We start from the raw sequence: 21,391 nt of genomic DNA, 5'->3' as shown, positions 1-21,391 counted from the left end.
CTCACAATAGCCAGGTTGGTGTCTTTTTCACCTACAACCCCTTTTGTTAGTTGGGTTTTTTTAAAAAAATCTATCTTCTGTTATCAAAGGGGTTTCATGTATACATAAATGATGAATTATACTCAAATGTTATGATCCTTCAAAGATGAATCATAGGAAGCAATCCTAAGGTCTACATAGAAGCAAGTCCCATTTTTTATTCTTAGGATTGCAGCCATGCTAACTGAAACAGCTATGAAAATTAAAAAAAACAAGTTGTTCTAGGCTCTATAAAATGCTTTTCTTTTTCCAGGGCTGTTGCCTAATTAAAAATACTTAACGTGCTCTTTAAATATTACAGGAACACTGTGGGAAGCATGGATTTATTCCATGCTACTCATGTAATGTTTATAGCCACAGAATCATACAATCGGAACTGCCCACTTAGTTGTGGGTCATTAAATGGGATGATCCCTGGGAAAAGTGCCTTCCACAGTAATAATTAAAGGAGACCTTAGTTGGTTGTGAGTTACAATCAATTAACGGATTAAATCTGTATCAATATGAAAAAAGCAGTGGCCAGAACCTAAATGTTCCTACAAGTGGTTTGTATGAGCCTTGTGGCATTTCTGATTTCATTTCTTCAAATGGCAGGCTTCCAAACTATATCACGAAACACTTTTGAATCTTCCTTGGGTTTCAAAAATAGTTTGCCATGAGCAAACTGCCCCAAGCCTCTTGTAAGATTGCACCAGCTGCTCATTTCTTTTTGGAAATTTTCCTTTTTTTTTTTTTTTTGCTGTAATGTGGCTGTTAAAGGCACAAAAATGCTACTGAAAAGGGGTACGTGCTGTAGCCTCATACATATAGGGAATGTATATTGAAAGAAAGTAATATTGACCTTTGAACACTGAAGGACAAAGGAAACAAGATCCTGTAAGATCTGCACATGGATCATTTGTTAAAAGGTTAAAGCTATGTGAAGTCCCAATTAGGATCCCACTTGTGGTGCCATGGGTGGTGGGTGTCCAACCCTTACCCTCACAAGTGGTTTCACTGACAAAAACCCACTTCCACCCTAGAATAGAATTAAAAGGCAAAGAAATTGTGTTTTTGTTGTTTTCAGGACTAATGGTGGGGGGAGGATTTGTTTCAGTTGGCAAAACCATTCAGTGGAAAAGACTTAAATCTCCTCTTTCTCCACACCGCAGCCTTGAAATGAGTCAGGGCCCTTCTTGAATGCTATTTCCCTGTCACATATGCCAGAGACGTCCATTCATTCCTCTCACAATGTCATATCTACTTTGCTGCTGAGAAGATTCCAATCTACGTGGCTTCAGAAGCTCCATTGCTAAAACGAATGGACCAGTATGCTTGTAAAACATTTCCTCAGAGGTATATAATTTCAGACTCAGCAGCTCATCCCAAATGTCAGACCAACAGATTTAAATAATAATAATAATTAACATTCGATTTATATACCACCCTTCAGGATAACTTAGTGCCCACTCAGAGTGATTTACAAAGTATGTTATTATTATCCTCACAATAATAATGGGGCTGAGAGAGCTCCGAGAAGCTGTAGCTGACCCAAGGTCACCCAGCTGGCTTCAAGCGGAGGAGTGGGGAATCAAACCTAGTACTCAGGATTTGAGTCCTGCCACTTCTAACCACTACACCAAACTGGCTCTCAAACTGAGTTGTCGTTCACATATAGAGCAATCCTGAACAGATTTACATCTTCTGATGTCCAACGTATTATTATCAGCCTCAATAACCCAGACTAGTTTGTCAGAGCTTGGAAGCTAAGCAGGGTTGGACATTGTCAGTTTTTGCATGAGAAACCAGCAAGGAAAAACTGGGCTGTTCCATAGAGGTAGCCAATAGCAAACCACCTCAGCGTATCCCTTGCCTTGAAAACCCCACAAGGGATCTATTATGATTTGATGGCAATTATTTTTAAAGGAATGATTAGGGTATAATTCTACTTATGATGATGAAAATTTGTAGCTAACATTTACATAGTAGAATCATTAGCACGAACCATTTGTAGTTTCTGAAGACAATCCAGTTCATTAGAGTGTTTTGGCGGGAGGGGGGTTCATTTTTCCAGGAGCAATTTTAGTGTGACTGTAATTTATTTTATATTTGCATTGTAAACAGAAATTTGATGGTTTTCGCAACAATTTAAATCAATTTATTTTGCTGAGTAACTGGTGCATCTCCTATGTGCCTATGAAAGATAGCCCTGGTCCAAATCAAGGTTCCCCAGGTAGGCAAGCATGGGTATTTATGTGACAGATCTCATTCTTTTTTCCTTAAAGTGTGTGGAGTGGTGGAGAGTGCCCCTAAGTCATAGCTGACTTATGGCGACCCACTTTAAAGTGTATATAAACACATATGAAGCAGCCCTACATGTCATTTAAATTGTCAGTACAAATTTGCTGTGCATATGACTTCTTGGAATATGGTATCTAGGGGTGTGCAATCCAGATCCAGGATTGGGGGGAAGAGCCAGGTTTTTGCCAATCCAACTAAATCTGTCTTTCCCAAATCAAATCAGAGAATCCCAGATCTGATTCTGAAACCTGGATCCAGACTCCTGGATTGATCCTGGTAAATCCAGGAAATGTGGCTTTGACCTCTGGCTGGCTCTTTCTTTTTCTTCCAAGAGGGGAGGAGGAGGGAGTGGTCAATCCATGCAGGAGTTCTCCTTTTCTGCCTGGCTTCTGTGAGTGACACTGGTTCAATTGGGCTAAGTTGCAACAGTGTCCCTTGCTTCTATTTGGTTTAGGTGGAATTCTCTGTTTTGTTTCTCTGGTTTGATGTTGGTCCCCTTGATTCACTTTGGTTATACGGGGATTCCACCCATTCTGTTGCTTCAGTTTGGTTCTGCTGGGCTTCCTCTTGCATTTGGGAGTGTGGCTTTGGCCACTGGCAGCCTTGCCCTTGTGTGTTTCTGCCCAAAAGCCTGCTTGGAAATGTTTCTCCCATAGGAAACAATGGACAGTTGCTGGGGGCACCTTCTTCAGGGACCCATAAAATTGGACCCTAGGATCCAAAATTCCTGAAACTTGGGGACCTTTAGAGAATAGTCAGGAGTATGTTATCTGCAAATTTGGTGGTGTTCGATTGAAAAATGCCCCTCATCCCCCCAGAGAGCCCCCAGATAATTTTCCCCATGAGGAATAATGGCTGAATAAATATGGGATTCTCTGATTTGTCTTAACTGGGTCACAGAATCTTTCCCTGGAATTTAGACATCTCAGATTTTTTTGGACCCCTGAAACCCGAATCTGGGCTTCACAGAATTTTTTTTTTGGTCCACACCAAGTATCTCTCCGCTATAAAGCCATTTCTGCCTCGTAGAGGGATATTTAGAGCCACATTTAGACACAAGGTAGCTAAACTACAGTTTAGTGCCTCAGATCATGAGGGACCTCTGAATATTTTTAAAAATGTAATAAATTTCAATGTTCAAATAATACTCATTTTTCATAATGCTGTGGAGCTTCTTAAACTTGGCGTAGCGTAGGGCCTCAGCATGTCATAATGCTGCCTTGGATATTCACTCACTATTAATCATTTTGTTGACAGCAAACACAAAGTAAGGAAAGGAAGTTTAAACAATGATTTACATTTTTTCTTAGTCATTGTAACTGTACGACATTACAGAGTATAAAGAAAAACATCATGAAATGTTCTTTGATTTGAAAGGGTGGCAAAAGACAGGAATAATTTCTTACTTGCATGTTTACCGCATTTTAACCTATGTGATCAAAAACTGAAACATTTGCTGTAAAAGGTCATTTTTTCCTTGTGTGTGTACGTGTCAGTAGCTAGGACAGTGTTGGACAGTGTTGGTCCACAGTACCAGATGCCTTCCACCTCTGCCAACTTAGTAATTTTATCACATATGGGCAGGTTTGAAAAGTGACCATCATTTGCACATGACAGCCATTTTAAGAATCTGTGCAGGCATACCCCCCTCAACACAGCCTGCTGTTACCTGCCACTTAAATGGACCCATGTCTGTTTAATAATAAGGGTAATCCAGCTTTTCAGCTTCAGCATATCTGATGCATGCTCCAAAGTATGAGAAGCTATACAGAGGAAAAACTAGTAATTCAAAAGGGCTGGCCTCATCAAAGTGAGTCATAAGACTGTGACGTGTCTTCCTTACATAAGATTGTGACATATCTTCCTATGACTTTCTGCTTACCATATATTTGTTAAAAGCAAGAGGCTGTGTCAGGTAGACACCAACAATTCTATTTAACAGCCTTCTCAGTGTATCACTGAGATTTTAAAAAATTATTTAGAAAAATATGTTTTTTAGAACATTTTTATACTGCCTCTCCAGAAACCTGCCCAGAGCGGCTTTCAAAATAAAAATTAAAAAACCCAAAACATTAAAATATATTAATTAAAATCCAGCATTTTACAACATGTTTTCAGCTGTCTGCTAGAGTTACAAAGAAAACTTTGAAATATGAAATTAGCTTAACAAGAAACAGCTAATATCCATTTAAGCCTATATACATTGCCTGGAACAGCCTCTGAGGTGATCAGTAACTTACTTTATTTCAGCAGCGCTCATTCTGGTGCTATTACTACTCATGCCTAGAGATGGGCACGAAACGGAAAAAAATGAACCGTGCGATTTGTGATTCATCACATTCCACAAACCATGAACTTTCATGAACCTGCCCCAGTTTGCGAATGGGTTCGTTTGGTTCGTGAAAACGTCACATCCAGGTCAGCAAATCATCACTTCCGGGTCAGCAGAAGGCCACTTCCAGGTCAGGAGAAGGTCTGAAGGAAGTCTGTTCCCTGTTGACTAGGAAACTGATTGATCGGCACCAGGCTGTCTGCGGTGATGAACCAAAAAACGACCCCAATGAACCAGCCTAAAGTTCATGGTGGTTCATCAGAAATGGGCTCTGATGAACCGCCGGTTTACGAACAATGAACCAGCCTGGTTCGTCACAAACTTTGGTTCATATTTTGGTTCGTGCCCATCTCTACTCCTGTCTACAGTGAGCTCTCTTAGCTTTCTATTGTCAGCCTGTAGCTACTTTGTGGAGGAAACAAATACCAAATAAAGATAAATGTGCCACCTTCAGAGGAGTCTGCCTTTCTGAACCCATGTGAGTCACTGAACATGCTTCATGACTAAAAGAAGGCAAGTCCGGTCCTGTGACTCGGAGAGATTCAAGGCCAGCCTCCTCTGAGAGCAACATAATTATTTAACCTGGGCATCAGGAATGATTTGATGTCCCACTTACATTTGAAGCCAGAGACTGAGGTGGTAGAATGCTGAAGTGGATATTATTTACCCGGCGATATTGTTTACCTCCATGTTATTAAAAAAATTCAGCTCTCCATTTCCTCACATTAAATCTCTTTGTCCGAGGGGCGGCGGCGCCACGCCCTCGGACTCCGCGACCCCCACCCCCTCCCTCGCCCCCGCCCGCGACGAGGCCTACCTGCGGCCCCTGGAGACGGCCGGGAGATGCGCCGGGAGGAACACCGGCGCGGCCACGGAAACGCCGCCCAGACGAGGAGGCCCCTTCAACCCCCCCGGCGGAGCTGACGGCCGCGGCCGCCGACCCGCCGAGGCCAGGAGCCCGGCGCCGAACAGCAAGCGGCCGCGGAGGGGGAAGGCCGTCATCTCGGCCGCAGCCGCAACCCCGGCAACCAGGGCCCGCGCCGGCGGGACGCCGCGGCCATGGGCGAGGCAGGGAGCGGCCGCCCAGGAAGCCGGGCCGCGGCGGGACGCCCGCGCCGGCGCAGAGCCCCAAGGGGAACCACAACCCCCAGCAGGCCAAGGGAGGGGGGTGGGCGCAGCCAGCAGAGGGACAGCCCGGGCAGCCATCCAGCAAGGCCAGCTAGAGGGGGAGGAGGAGACAGGGGGCAGGGCAGAGGGAAGGAAGGGAGGGAGCAGGGACAAGACAACCAATGGGGCCAGGGCGGATGGGGCAGCAGGATGTGGCCACGCCTGGCCCAGGTGGTGGGAATGGCACTGGGGGCGGGCACTGGAAGGGAAGGGTGGGGTTGGCCATAAGGGGCGGGGGTATTTAGGGAGGTGAGCCCCGAGGCCGAGGAGGAGAGAGTCGCATGTGACTGGGCCAGTTCATCCTGATGTTGGAAGGGTGACTGGCCGGGTGGAGCTAATTGCTGGCTGGCAACGCCAGACCAGACGGTGGCCGCCCATCTGAGGCCTTAAGGGGGACTCGCCCAGGGGCCAAGCCGGCCCTCACCCAGGGAAACCCCCCCCCACCTACTGACAGGGACCCAGCACGGACCCGCCGGGGGCGTCCCACGCCGACCCGCCGCCACCCCCGCCACAAGGGGGCGCCCACACACCTGACAAAGTGGTGGAGAATGTGGGCACTGATCCTGCTGTGAAGCGGCCGGTGCCACGCCTACCCGCCCCGCCAGGGTGGTCCCGCGCCCGGAGCTACCTGCGCCCGTCGACTTTCAGGCCGTCCCCGCCAGGAACTCCCTTCCGGACCGACCCTCCAGAGCCCATGGATCAGGCCGTCGCCGGCGCTGCTGCGGCCCCCGGGCCCACCGGTCCGCCCGCCCCAGACTTAGGCCAGCTGGGCCAATGGATGGCGGAACAGCAGGTGCGGCTCCTACGAGACCTGACTGCTCAACAGCAGGAGTCCCAGGCCACCCTCCTGCGCGGGTTGGCCCAAGTCCTGGGCGGAGGAGGGGCCGGCGCACCGCTTGGCCCGAGTCGAGGGACTCCCTTCCAGTTAACGAAGCTGGGAGAGACGGACGAGATCGATGCCTATCTGGAGGCGTTCGAACGAACCGCGGAGGCCGCCCAGTGGCCCCAAGCCCAGTGGGCCTTCATCCTCGGACCCTACTTGACGGGGGAAGCTCAAGCGGCCCTGCGAGCTCTGCCCAAGGAAGAGGGCGCCGATTACCGCGCACTCAAGGCTGCCATCCTCGACCGCTATGAAGTAACCCCAGACTCTTACCGCCTCAAGTTCCACGCTATCACCTATCGGAAGGTCGACCGGCCGCAGACCTTGGTCAACGCCCTCCGCGACGCTGCTCATCGCTGGCTGCGGCCCGCGACGGAGGGTGAGAAGGGGATTGTAGATCAGGTAGTTCTGGAGCAACTACTGAACATCCTCCCGCCGAAGGCCCGACAGTGGGTGGCCTGCAGCCGGCCAGCGACCCTGAAGGAGGCCACCGCGCTGCTCGAGAACTTCACGGCGGCAGCCGATCCCCAGGAACCCCCCCGCGAAGTGGGCAGCGGAGGTCGCCCCCAGGGTCCGGGCTTTCGGGGCCCCGAAGCCCCCCGTACAGGAAGGGCCCGACCGGGCAATCGAGAAGGCTCCAGCGGTCCCAGCAGGCCAACGCCGTCAGCGCCACCACGCGAGGGCACGTGGGGTCGCCCTCCACCAGGCCCCAACCGAGACGGGGCGCCAAAGACCGCCCGGGAAAACGATGACCGGGGTCCCTGCTTCAGGTGCGGCCAGCGCGGCCACTACATACGTGACTGCCCACTGATGGAGTGCGACGCGGGCTGGGAAGAGGCCTTCCCGGCTACAACTCCGCCTCCCCGCCCCCCGCCGCTCCTGATTCTGGTGGAGGTGTCGGGACGGCGGCTGTCGGCGTTCCTGGACAGCGGCAGCTCGGTGTCCATGATCCGCACCCGGCTGCTCCCTGCCGGGCTACCGGTCGTCCGGACCGCCACGGTAGCCTGCTTCCACGGCCACTCCGAGACATACCCAGTGGCCCGCGTCCCCTTATCATGCCAGGGGCGGACCTGGGAGGTAGAGTTGGCCAGGGTCACCAACCTCCCCTACCCCGTACTTCTAGGCCGAGACGTTCCTGAATTCCACCAACACCTACAAGCCGCCCGGGGCCCCGAGGAGGCCCTCCCGGTGGAGAGACAGGACAACCATCCGGGGCCCGCCCCGCACCCAGGGGCCAACTTCCCTGACTGGCCTGCCGACCCAACGTTCGTCGCCAGCCAGACCGCCGACCCTACTCTCGAGAAGCTCCGAGACACAGTGGCGGTGAGTGAAGGGATCGTACGGGACCCTCGGCGGGCGGGGAGACTGCCGCGGATAGTCCAAGAGGGGGGCGTGTGGTACCGACTCACGACGGAACGGGGTAGGGAAGTCCGCCAGCTCTTAGTGCCCCGGGAGTATCGCGAGATCGTCCTGCGGCACGCCCATGATCATAACTGGGCCGGACATCAAGGACCTCACAACACGCTGGCCCGGGTGCTGACACGGTTCTTCTGGCCGGGGGTAGACCAGGCTGTCAAGAGCCACTGCCGGACCTGCGAGACGTGCCAACGGACTTCGGGGAGGCACCCGCCGCGGGCCCCCCTGGCCCCATTGCCCGTGATCCACAACCCCTTCGAGAGGGTAGCTATGGACTTTGTGGGACCCTTGCCCCGGACCTCTCGGGGCCACCGCTTCATCCTCGTCCTCATGGACTACGCTACCCGATACCCCGAGGCTATACCCATGCGAACTATGCAGGCCCCGGGGGTGACCCGAGCCCTTATTCGGTTTTTCGCCCAAGTGGGGTTACCCCGTGAGATCGTCACGGATTGTGGGACACCCTTCACGGCCTCAATCACCCGCCAACTATGCCGCACCATGGGGATACGCCAAATTTTCACTTCGATCTACCATCCCCAGACAGACGGCTTAGTGGAGCGGTTTAACCAGACCCTGAAGCAGATGCTCCGGAGGCTCGCCCACGACCGACCCGCACAATGGGACCTGTTCCTCGATCCTCTCCTCTTTGCCGTGCGAGAGTCGCCCCAGGCATCGACGGGGTTCGCTCCGTTTGAGCTAGTGTATGGACGCAACCCACGCGGGATCCTGGAGGTAATGGAGGGGCAGTGGGCCACGGCCCCGGCCCAACCGGGCCAGCCGGCCCCCGAATACGTCCGGGGACTCAGAGAGCGCCTGGAGACCGTTCGCTCCTTGGCTCGACAGAACCTGGAGAAAGCCCAGGCCACGCAGAAGGCCCGCTATGATCGAGGAACCCGGGCCAGGACCTTCCTAGAGGGCGACCGGGTTCTAGTAAGCCGCCGGGTCTTTGGACCGTCCAAGCAGGGGGACCCCTGGCAGGGCCCCTTCCGAATCAATCGAGTGTTAGGATCCCATTCCTACGAAGTACAGTGCGGGCCATCCCAGCGGCAGGCCAAACGCCTGCACGTCAACGATCTAAAAGAGTGGTGCGAACGATCGGCGGGGGAATGCCAGTTGGCCGATGACCCGTTGGAACCAACAGACGGGGAGCTTCCCTGGACGACGCGCCAGCCAGAAGCCACTTCCCCAGGGATGGACGCTGCCCTAAGCCCCCAGCAACAAGAGCAACTCCAAGCGCTCCTGGACGAAGTACCAGGCTGCTTCTCGACCCGGCCCGGACGCACCAATCTGGCAGAGCACGCCATCCCCACGGCCCCGGGGCAGGTCGCCCGAGCGACGTGGAGACCCTTGCCCCGGAAACAATGGGACGCCGTAGCCCGCGAGGTAGACGAGATGCTACGCCTAGGGGTGATCAGTCCATCAACCAGTGAGTGGAGGAGCCCCATCGTCCTCGTGCCAAAGCCGGACGGGTCAGTAAGGTTCTGCGTCGACTATCGGGAGGTTAACAAGGTAGCGAAGTTCGACGCATACCCGATGCCCCGGGCCGACGTCTTGATTGACCAGTTAGGCACAGCCCGCTACCTCTCGGCTCTGGACCTGACAAAGGGGTACTGGCAGGTCCCCATGGCGCCTGGGGACCGGGAAAAGACCGCGTTCGCCACTCCCCAGGGCCTCTTCGAGTTTCAGGTGATGCCCTTCGGGCTGCACGGGGCGGCGGCCACCTTCCAGCGCTTGGTGGACCGGGCACTAACCCACTGTCAAGGATTTGCCACCGCTTACATCGATGACATCCTGATATACAGCCCGGATTGGACGTCTCACCTTCGCCACCTCCGGCTCGTGCTCCAGGCTCTCCGCAACGCAGGCCTCAAAGCCAATCCCACGAAAAGTCGTCTCGGCTTCCAGGAGCTCAAGTACCTGGGATTCCTGGTAGGACGCGGGCAGTTGCGTCCCCTACCAGACAAAGTGGCCTCCCTCGAGGCTTGCCCCCGACCAGGGACAAAGAAACAGCTACGCGGGTTCCTGGGGCTCGTCGGCTACTATAGTAAGTTCATTCCCCAGTACGCCAGCCGAGCCAGCCCCCTAACCGACTACTTGAGGAAGGACCAGCCGAACCGGGTCCGATGGACACCCCAGGGCCAACATACCTTCGAGGACCTGAAGGCCGCCCTGTCCGCAAGCCCCGTACTCCGCAACCCCGACTTCGACAAGCCCTTCATACTACAAACAGATGCATCGGATGCAGGACTCGGGGCTGTCCTGTCGCAGGAGCACGAAGGTCAAGAACACCCCGTCCTCTTCATTAGCCGGAAGCTGCAGCCCGCCGAGCAGAAATACGCCGTTGTCGAGAAGGAGGCACTGGCAGTTAAACGGGCCGTCGGGGCCCTCCAATACTATCTTGTCAACAACCCCTTCACCCTCGTGACGGACCACGCCCCCCTTCTCTGGATGTCCCGGCTAAAGGACCATAATGCTAGAGTCTTACGGTGGTATCTATCCCTTCTTCCCTTCAGCTTTACGATCCGCCACCGCCCGGGGAAGTTGCACGCCAATGCCGACTTCCTCTCCCGGATGTTCGCCGAAGACGGAAGGCCCGGCACGACGCTCAGGGGGGGGTGTCCGAGGGGCGGCGGCGCCACGCCCTCGGACTCCGCGACCCCCACCCCCTCCCTCGCCCCCGCCCGCGACGAGGCCTACCTGCGGCCCCTGGAGACGGCCGGGAGATGCGCCGGGAGGAACAACGGCGCGGCCACGGAAACGCCGCCCAGACGAGGAGGCCCCTTCAACCCCCCGGCGGAGCTGACGGCCGCGGCTGCCGACCCGCCGAGGCCAGGAGCCCGGCGCCGAACAGCAAGCGGCCGCGGAGGGGGAAGGCCGTCATCTCGGCCGCAGCCGCAACCCCGGCAACCAGGGCCCGCGCCGGCGGGACGCCGCGGCCATGGGCGAGGCAGAGAGCGGCCGCCCAGGAAGCCGGGCCGCGGCGGGACGCCCGCGCCGGCGCAGAGCCCCAAGGGGAACCACAACCCCCAGCAGGCCAAGGGAGGGGGCGGGCGCAGCCAGCAGAGGGACAGCCCGGGCAGCCATCCAGCAAGGCCAGCTAGAGGGGGAGGAGGAGACAGGGGGCAGGGCAGAGGGAAGGAAGGGAGGGAGCAGGGACAAGACAACCAATGGGGCCAGGGCGGATGGGGCAGCAGGATGTGGCCACGCCTGGCACAGGTGGTGGGAATGGCACTGGGGGCGGGCACTGGAAGGGAAGGGTGGGGTTGGCCATAAGGGGCGGGGGTATTTAGGGAGGTGAGCCCCGAGGCCGAGGAGGAGAGAGTCGCATGTGACTGGGCCAGTTCATCCTGATGTTGGAAGGGTGACTGGCCGGGTGGAGCTAATTGCTGGCTGGCAACGCCAGACCAGACGGTGGCCGCCCATCTGAGGCCTTAAGGGGGACTCGCCCAGGGGCCAAGCCGGCCCTCACCCAGGGAAACCCCCCCCCACCTACTGACAGGGACCCAGCACGGACCCGCCGGGGGCGTCCCGCGCCGACCCGCCGCCACCCCCCGCCACAAGGGGGCGCCCACACACCTGACACTCTTAAAGGGACAGGACTTTTTCCCCTTCCAGGCCTATTAACAACTCTACACAGAGAGAGAGAGACACACTCCTTTGTTTCCCATAATTGATTTCTTATTTTTTTAACATCGACGAACATTCCAAAACCTGATTCTCCACCCATAGTTGAACATGGTGCAGGCTATTCTGTCAGATCTCTGCCCTTCATTCCTACTTCATTCTCTTGCATATTCAGAATCAGACCTTACACTCTGCTTCTACAGTGCATTCACATCAGCTTTTCTATATAGGAGTAATTAATCCCATATAAACCTATATACTCTTTCACTTCTTCTTAAACTATACGCTCAGAAAATATTAGTCCAGATATCTCAGAATTTCTGTCCATCTCCCCATTGTAAGTGAATACCAAGAAGCTCTGTCATACGTCCAAGAATAGCTGGGGTAATCAAGACAAATCTGACATTTTACATTACCTTCTATCCTAATTTAATTAGATTAGTGCTAATTACAGCTTTCATTTTATTAAAAAAACGATAACACAAAAGACAGGTAAAGAGGTGGAATTAGCAGGAAATATATTGGAAAGGCTATTTTCCTTACGTAGTTCTGAATTCCAGAGACATTTCTTTGTGGCAACATTCATTACTAATACTAAATCTTACTAAAGTAAGGTGCTAGGTTTAACCAGTCACAAATGTTTGGATTTAAAAAAAAATTCATCTCACAATAACTAAAAGACATGTGAAGAGAGGAAGGGATCGAATATAACAGGCACACCTTAAATAACTCTCCAGAATATTTCTATCTAGTTTGGAGTCAGTTGCTATAAGGTAAATGTTAATAGTTGTATCACTTCAGGTCTATTCCCAAGCTTCTGTATGTGATATTTCATACCCATCTATGGTCCTTTTGCTTGACTATAACAGGATTAAAAAACACACACACAAAGCTGTAGTCTTAGTTTTAGATTTCCAGAAACTGTCATATCCTAGAATAGCTGCATTCAACCAAACTAGAAATTTTGGACAAGGTAAAAACTTGTCATTGTTCTTCCTCCCAGAGAATTTTGTAACATACCCAGAGCCTATCAAGAGGGTTATTCACCTACATTTGATTCCCCCCCCCATAAGCTACTCTTTTAAGAGGATGCACTTTTACTTTTTAACTATTCAACAGAAGCACTGTAAATTTATGTAGTGGATAGTAGATACCTATTAAATGTTCCAGATTGCTGAAATATAACATAATGGACGAAATGAGACTGGACAGGCAGAAGGAATTAAATTTAGCTTCCTGTTTTCCCCCTTTGGGTAGCCAGTATGTAGGCAGCCATGAAATCCAATGCTACAGAAGTTCAAACGGACAATGTAGTTTGTCTTCATTTCCTAAATGGATGATTTCATGGTTATTAGAATTTATAGCTAGCGCCAGAAACAAAAAGAAAGGTGAAGGCCAAGAAATCTTTATACGGCTAACAGCAGCTGGAAACAGCTAATTCTGTTTGATTTATAATATTATACGTTCTGTAGGCATTTTATAGAATTTGGGCCAAGATGGCATTGTCAAGAGCAACCCAATGATACCATTCTCAGATTAGAAATATTCTTACTAAAATCAATTGTGTTATGCTGTGGTCAAACGGGTCACAGACTGAAGTTCTAAAAAGCCACATAGTAACAATTGTATGCTGTATTTTATACTTGGATATAACATGTGGAAGATTTACATTGCTATCACATTGTCCCCTTTGTGTTTCCTTTTGCAGTTTTTCCCCTATGGAGATGCTTCCAAGTTTGCCCAGCATGCCTTTAGAACCTTTGATAAGAACGGTGATGGGACCATTGACTTCAGAGAGTTCATTTGTGCCCTATCAATCACCTCAAGGGGCAGTTTTGAACAGAAACTGAACTGGGCCTTCAATATGTATGACTTAGACGGAGATGGAAAAATCACCAGAGTGGAGATGCTAGAAATTATAGAGGTGAGAATTCTTGTGGGTTTTTTTTAAAAAGCCAGATTCATTCTCACGCTGTAATGTGACCAAGAAAAAGAACACTGGATGGTTTGGTTGCAACTGTGGGTTGGGCGGTGATGCTGAGGGAGATATATCCATTTCTCCTAGACTTTACAGTATACCAAAGAACCTGCCACCAAAGCTGCCATTTTCTCCCAGAGAACTGATCTCTGTAGTCTGGAGATGAGTTGTAGTTCTGGGGGAATGACCAGCCCCAGTAGGAGGTTGGCAACCCTGCTGGATGGAACTGAGAGCCAAGCTACAAGTGACACAGGTTGGACACTTGTCAGCTTCCCTCAAGTTTTGATGGTTTTACAGCTTGGCTCTCCATTACAGCTGCAAGACCAGGGTGTCTACATTTCCCATCAAAACTTGAGGGAAGCTGACAAGTGTCCAACCTGTGTCAGGCATCACTTGTAGCTTGGCTCTGTGTTGACAGGAGAAAGCTGTCACTAAATGGAGGGTGTGAGCATTGCCTCAACCAAAAGGTGTCCTCAATCCTTTTATTTCGTTGATATAATTTTTATTTTATTTTATTTGGATTTCTATTCCACCCTCCCCACGAAGAGCTCAGGTGAATGGTTTGAATCCATAGGATAAAGTAAACCTTTACACTCAGGGACACTGTGGTGGTTGCCCTCCAGTGGCAAAATTTCAGACCGGTTACATGGGAAGATGGCAATTCTGATTCTGACATCTTATTTAAATCTAAAAAGCAGCCAGTTGGGTGGGGGATCTGTAGTCCTGGGAAGGATGGTAGTTTAACTCCTTCTGTTCAGTTTCCCCAGTCAAAAATTCCCACCCCCTCCATTGCTTTAAGCCCTGGCAAGGGGGAAAAAGCAAACACATTACGGAGAGCTGACGGTGGGCTTAAAAAGTAATCCATTCCACGACTCTTATCCAGATCAGCGTACCCTCCCTCCAACAAGCAGCATTTGAGGAACAAGTACCACATGCCAAAGTTCATTCACAGATTTCCAATGTCGTTTTGGATTGGACTGATTCATAGAGTGGATACTAGTGGTCCATCAGTGGATACTAACTATGGTAACTAATGGGAACATCAGGGGTCATTCCATAGAAAAAGAGCTGGATGAACTCATTAGCATAACTTATTAGCATATGCCACACCTCTTGCCATCACCGGAAGTGTGTCATTAGTATAACTGATTTGCATATGCCACACTCCCTAACATCACCTATTCTGGCTGTTTTGGACCCAATCCTGGCCATTCAGGGCCAAAATTGGGCCCAGAACGGCAAAAAAGGGGCTGAAAATGGCTGGAAAGGGTCAGGATCGGGCCACTGATGAGCGGGAGAGTGATCTACCACCTGTCAGAGGCCTGATCCAGGCCGTTTCAGCCCCAATCCAGGCTGAAACGGGCCCAAAATGGCCGAGAGTCAGGTGGGTGGGGCCATCTGACATGTGTCCTCTTTGGGGAACTGCTGGAACTGCTTTCCTGTGCATTCCCCCTTGAAATGAGCCCTGGGGAACATCCATATTCAGAGGCAGCTAACCTCTGAATACCAGTGCTAGAAGGGGGAGGTCTTGGTCTCTATGCCCAGTCTGTTGGTTCTTCAGGGCAATTGGCTGAGCACTGAGTGGAATGGGATGCTGAAATAGACGGACCACATCTGATTCAGCAGGTCTCTCTTACACAGTTTAATCCTACAAAGAGGGGCACCCTGCACCCCAAACAGTCCTAGTGTTATACAAGCTTTACTCCCATCCTAGTAGTCATTCTACTACTACATCAAATAAATATGGACATTTCCAATAATACAAATGCATCCTCCACTACAGCAAATACAAGATTCCCACTAGCGTACTGAAGCTCTGTAGCAAGTTACAGTGGCAACTCTGAGTGTGAGACCTTTTCATGCTTTATTTCCAACTTTGACACTGCATTTTATATCTTCCCTTAGAATGTGCAAATAAGTGTCCCACTGAAATTAGTTAAGACTTCAAAGGGCTTAATTTTTTGGCCAGATTGTGCTCGTACAGGTTAAAAATTACAAATGGTAGACCTGATGAAATTAATCTCTTTCTCCCTAGGCCATTTATAAAATGGTGGGTACTGTGATAATGATGAAAATGAACGAAGATGGCCTCACACCAGAGCAGCGAGTAGACAAGATTTTCAGCAAGATGGATAAGAACAAAGATGACCAGATCACACTGGACGAATTCAAAGAAGCCGCAAAGAGTGACCCTTCCATTGTATTACTCCTGCAATGTGACATTCAGAAATGAGCTCATGTAAAAAAAATGCTTTCATGGACTGCACCGAAGTTTAAATGTTCCATTCAGTTTGCAGCTATTTCCACACACACGAAACAAAAAAAATAATTGCTTGGACTACCTATCAATGGACTTGCTTCTTGTGTTTGAAACACTTGTGTGCATGAGAATGTCAATTGCTAAAGAATTTTAAAAGTATATATGATAAAAAAAATATTAAGCCACGATGTGATGTGTGCAATGCCATTTCATAAGTCCTATTCCTCTGATGCCTGCGCAGCGATGCTATGCTGCGGTGAATTAATACTATTTATTGTTCATGTTTTTCTGATGATAGCTGTTATGTCTCCTAAACTGGGTAATGTTAGTGACACTGAACTCCCCCCTGGTAGTGTAACTGTTCATTAGCAAAACATGTCACCATCCTGCTGTATAGTAATATTGGACAGACAGAGGGGAAGTCCCTCAGTCCATGAGTCTGCTCCACACGTGCTTGTATCGTCAGTGAATATAAATGTATTTAATTTGCATGACTTTTAGGTTTGCCTTAATTCTTACCTCATTTGCATCCTTTTGATCAGAAATAAAAGAGCTATGTCAGAGGAATTAAGTATAAAATAGACTTTAAAAAAAAAAAGCTAACCCTGCTAAAGTATTCCCTTAATTGGAAGTTAAACATATAAATATATATAATATAAATATATATAAAAACACACATTTAAAATACTGTTTTATTGGAAGTTTAAACTGTTTTGTTGGGAGTGTATTGATTTCTGCTTGAAATTTTCTTAAGCTTCCAAAGAGGTTGAGATCTATGTCCCAAAAATAAATTTATAACATTTGACATCTCACTTGTTTTATTTTACACAACTGGAAAATTGTTACTGGCATAAAATGTGAGGGAAACTGATAGATGCAGGTCGGTGCCAAAGAATTGTTGGTGGAGCTTTTGCTGCGCATGGGAACTTTAACCCCTCTCAACACAGCACTCATGTCCCTCAAAAAGATCAGGTGTCTCTGTGGACCAGCCCCCCCATGCAATGTGGGGAGAACTCCTGAGAACACCAGTGGAAACACAGAAGCGCTTGGGCATCAACACAGGGCATCAACACAGGACTGTTTTCAGCTCACAATTTGACCACTTTCAGCGAGCAATTCCCCACCCCTACACTGAAATGGTGTTGATGGTTACTCTCTAGGAATTTTCCCTAGTTTCTATAGTCTTTACAATAGAGACTGGGTAAACTCCTAGAGTGTTACCTAGAAGTGATGCCACATCTTTCTGAAACTTCATCTTCCCCAGGTATTGCCCCCACAATTTCCTTGCATTTGCTGGTGCAGGGTTAGGAATCCTCGACTGTTTACAACTCAGCATTCTTTATAGACTAGTCCATAAGCAAGCAAGCCAAAATATTAAAAAGCATTTTGACTCATTAAAGGTCACAGTGAATATGTCTTGGAAAATGTGTCTTTCCTCCAAGGACTGACATCTAAACTGATCAGATAAACTCCATGTATCTGTTTGCTTGTGTTATGGACCAGGTAAAGATTACAGTCAGAAACATATTTCCCACTGTATAACAGATTTAACAACTTTATTTAATATTTCACATTTGAATATACTGTTAGTGGTTTCACATACATCTACAAGAAAATAGACTAGAGAAAAAGATTTAGTCGGACTAAGTGGAACAGTTTATAGAAGGGGTTGGCGAAGCATATCCTTCCCTTACCCAAGCAGCTTGCCATTTGTCCTGAAACTCCTCTTTGAGGACTGGGAGAGACTTGCAAGCAAAAACTGTCGCAGGACCTGAGGCCTCAGTGATTATGAGGACTCAAATAGAGGTACTTTTTTTCTCCCTCTTCTAGTAGAGGCTTGTGTCGGTGGATGCTGGAGAAATACGCCATTTTACCTGATTTCCCAGTATTGCTGCACCTCCCCCCCCCCCATCCTTGATATATTTTCTGAAGCTCTCCTAACCCTCAGCAAGGAGTTTTGGGACAAATGGTTTGTTCATTGCTGAAGGACCTGCTTTCCGCATGTACTTCCTTTTGAATCTAGCTGTTGATAAAGGTTACACAGTAGTCTGTCTTTCCCGAAACTGTCTCTGCAGGCATCATCTGTTTGGTGTCCTCCTGGAAGCTCCTATACACAGCATGATTGTGAGCTATTACGTATTATTTTCCTATTATTGTTATTCAATCTATAACATGGAGATTCCACACGAGCTATCAAAGGTGATACCCATAGATAGACCTGTCCACCATCTAGATCATTTTTGATGGTTTGATTCCAAAATTCTAAGAACCGAAAAAACAAGTATATACTTACTTAAGCTACATGCATTACTCCCTTCGTCTCTATAGACAAGTTGTGGGTCCAAACGGAAGCCACTGCTTGGAGCCATAATAGATCAATTGCCTACACTAATGGTAGGTGAAGCGTGGCTTCACAATCTCCATGCAGTGAGGGGAGCGGACTAATAAAGTATGCTGAGCTAAGGGACTTCTAAAGTAATAAATGCAATCCCCTCCAAGAAAAAAGACCTGGCAATCAATGCACCTTGCAAAACTCCAGTGTAATATGATCTGGACCAGTTATGAAGTGGGATTCTGCAATCTGCACCAATTGCACCTTCGTAATACAGTAGTTTTCAAAAAGATCACTCCACAGAGTGCATTGCATTTATTGCAACATGTGCCTATTTATCCAAAGCTGTATCCAGGAAACCCTCAAGGATGTGGACCTAATACTTCACACCAATGAAGGTCCTTCAGAACCCTAAAGAGAATCCAATATCAACACCCCAGTGATATTCTTTGAGTTTGTTTCCAAATATCTATTCAGATCCAGCAGCTGATGAGAAAACCAGACCTTGCCAAATATCAAAATATTCAGGTAGGGAGTAATTTATTCCCCTTTCTAGGTCCAGACTCCAGCCAGTTAAAAAGACTTGAGCCATTCTGGTGCAGAACCCTGATCTAATAACAACAACATTCGATTTATACCACCCTTCAGGACAACATAACACCCACTCAGAGCGGTTTACAAAGTGTGTTATTATTATCCTCATGACATTCACCCTGTGAGGAGAGTGGAGCTGAGAGAGCTGTAACTGACCCGAGGTCACCCAGCTGGCTTCAAGCAGAGGAGTAGGGAATCAAACCCAGCTCTCCAGATTAGAGTCCTGCCGCTCTTAACCACTGCACCAAACTGGATCTTTAAGATGATCTAGCAGCATTTAATGAACAACTATGCCAAAATCCATGAAACCTGTTTCGAGAGGGCTGTCAAGGCTGTAATTTCTTTTTCATGTTCTACACAAACATCATTATAGTGCTTAGTCACAAAACCATACCTCAAGTTGTACTGCAGTCAATCAGTTACAAGCAAACACAAAATCAGCTTTCCTCAAGTTGTCATGCAGCCAAAGTGCCGTGTCCCAAAATGGTGCATTAGAATCTGCTGGAAATTCCCCTGCATTCTCCTAATCCATCAAGATATTCTCTAATATGAGTAGATCAAATGTTTTTTCAAAACATTGTGGAAATTTCCTGTCTTACATGGAAGCCTGTCCAATTTCTAGTTATTTGTGTGTATATGAATGTTGCCATGTTTGAATGCAAAACTCAAGCTTTCCATTTTCTCATCAAAAGATCCTAAAGAAAGATTAGAAGAAATTGTATTGCGCAATGTGTTATCAAAATGCCTTAGCACAGGGAATCCCAATGTGGTGCCCATAGGTGGCATGGCCCACTCTGACACCTTTCCTGATGCCCATCAAGTGTTTTTAGAAAGTGGGTGGAGCCAGGTGGAGCTTCTGCCCAGTAGGGCTTCTGATTGGCCACTGGAGATGAGATTAGCTGTGAACATTTTTAAAAAAATGCTTCAACAGCAACTGCCACTACAGCACAGGAATCTTCACTGTGTGTAAAGATAAGCTATGTATATTCAATAATATGTTTTTAAACCACATCTTTATTTTAAAAGGTTGGTGTCATGAGTCAGCCAGGGCTCAGTGATAGTGAAGACTCCTCAGGGAAAGAGGAGCCCCGTGCAGCCAGCCTGGAACTACCACAAACTAAGGACTCCTCAGGAGAAGGGGAGCTAACAGAAGCTGACCAGCAGGGTGCTGATCAGCAGAGACAACCAACACCTGAAGCAGAGCCAACACCCTCTAGCTCTAATCCAGCAGGTGAAACTCAGTTAGCGGGCCCCAGCCCTCCAGTTTCACCTCCACCCTTAGAGTGCCGTAAATGGAAGCTGAGAACTGCAGGCAAGGAGGCAAAATGCATGCCTCCTGAGCCGGTGCCAGCTGGCTCCTGATGATGAGAGAGTAGGTGCAGGATCCTCGCCCAAGCATTTGGCTGCACTCATGGCCCTTAGCCCTGGGGCTATAAAACCAGTCAAGAGAGGCTGCTGAGTGTGGATGCAACGTGTACAATTGTTGTGAAGCCAGTCACTCTGCCTTACCTTGCCTGAAACCCTGACTACTGGACCCTTGACCTTGGATTGCCTGACCCTGCCTAGCCTGACTGATTGGAACTCTGACCTTGGACTGCCTGACTTCGCCTAGCCTGCCTGCTGGAACCCCAACCTGGGACTGAACAACCACACCTTGCCTAGCCCCTGGAGTCTCAGCCTTGGACTGGGTGTTAGAGCCCAGTCTGCTTCCCAGCCTACTGGGAGCCTGCAGGCCAGTACAGTTTGCATCCACCCCAAACTAATCGCATTGCAGCGGCATGGATGGTGCAGCTTCACCCCTGGCTGGGTTGGCTGCCCAAAACCAAGCCCTTCAAGCTCAAGTGCTGCAGTTGACCAAAGCTGTGGCTGCACTTCAACAACAGCAAGCAGCTGCCACTCCTGCAGCACCTGCCCATCCAGCCAAGTGTCCTGTGAGCCCCCCAAAAAAGTTTGGGGGTAACTGTGAGGAATTTCCTGCCTTAAAGGGGAATGCCGCCAAGTGGACAACTCCGCTGATGCTGGCCAACTCTCCGAATCTGACAGACTTCACGAACTTTATTGCACACATGAAGACCACATTTGCAGACCCTCAGAAGGCAGAGCGAGCCAACCGCCATATCCGCCGCCTGCACCAGGGACGGGGTTCAGTAACAACTTATACCACCGAGTTCCGGTTGTTGGCCCAAGATTTGGAGTGGAATGAGGCCGCCCTGATGGATCAATACCTGGAAGGGTTGGCGGAGGAAGTGCTAGATGAAGTAGCTCGAGTGGATCGCCCCACAACATTGGATGCCTTAATCCAACTCTGTATGCGCATTGATGGGCGTCTAGAGGACCGCCGGCAAGCTCAAAGTGGGACTCGCCTGAGAGGCCTGGGGGCGCTGTCTGCATTGGTCCCTTTGTCGGCCCCTGCTCCAAGAACACACACAGATAGGGCTGGGGAGCCCATGCAGTTGGGGGCTGCCCACCCATGGCTGTCCAGGGAG

The 21,391-nt window shown here is 49.5% G+C and overlaps 1 protein-coding gene across 5 annotated transcripts in view; it reads left to right on the top strand.

Annotated features, from left to right (window-relative positions):
- The window catches only part of VSNL1 (visinin like 1), a 130,359-nt gene extending 113,575 nt beyond the window's left edge, over positions 1 to 16,784 (top strand). For all 5 annotated transcript variants that reach the window (XM_054992350.1, XM_054992376.1, XM_054992359.1 and 2 more), the window contains exons 3-4: positions 13,450 to 13,665; positions 15,755 to 16,784. In XM_054992350.1, the coding sequence (XP_054848325.1) occupies positions 13,450 to 13,665; positions 15,755 to 15,952 (414 nt within the window). In that variant the 3' untranslated portion in view covers positions 15,953 to 16,784. The remainder of the gene's footprint in view (positions 1 to 13,449; positions 13,666 to 15,754) is intronic.
- The last annotated feature ends 4,607 nt before the right edge of the window (positions 16,785 to 21,391 follow it).

The sequence above is a fragment of the Eublepharis macularius genome, chromosome 1, assembly GCF_028583425.1.
Source record: "Eublepharis macularius isolate TG4126 chromosome 1, MPM_Emac_v1.0, whole genome shotgun sequence".
Classification (NCBI taxonomy): Eukaryota; Metazoa; Chordata; class Lepidosauria; order Squamata; family Eublepharidae; genus Eublepharis; species Eublepharis macularius.
The sequence above is the reverse complement of the archived record's forward strand: the minus strand, read 5'-3'. Positions and strand labels throughout refer to the sequence as shown.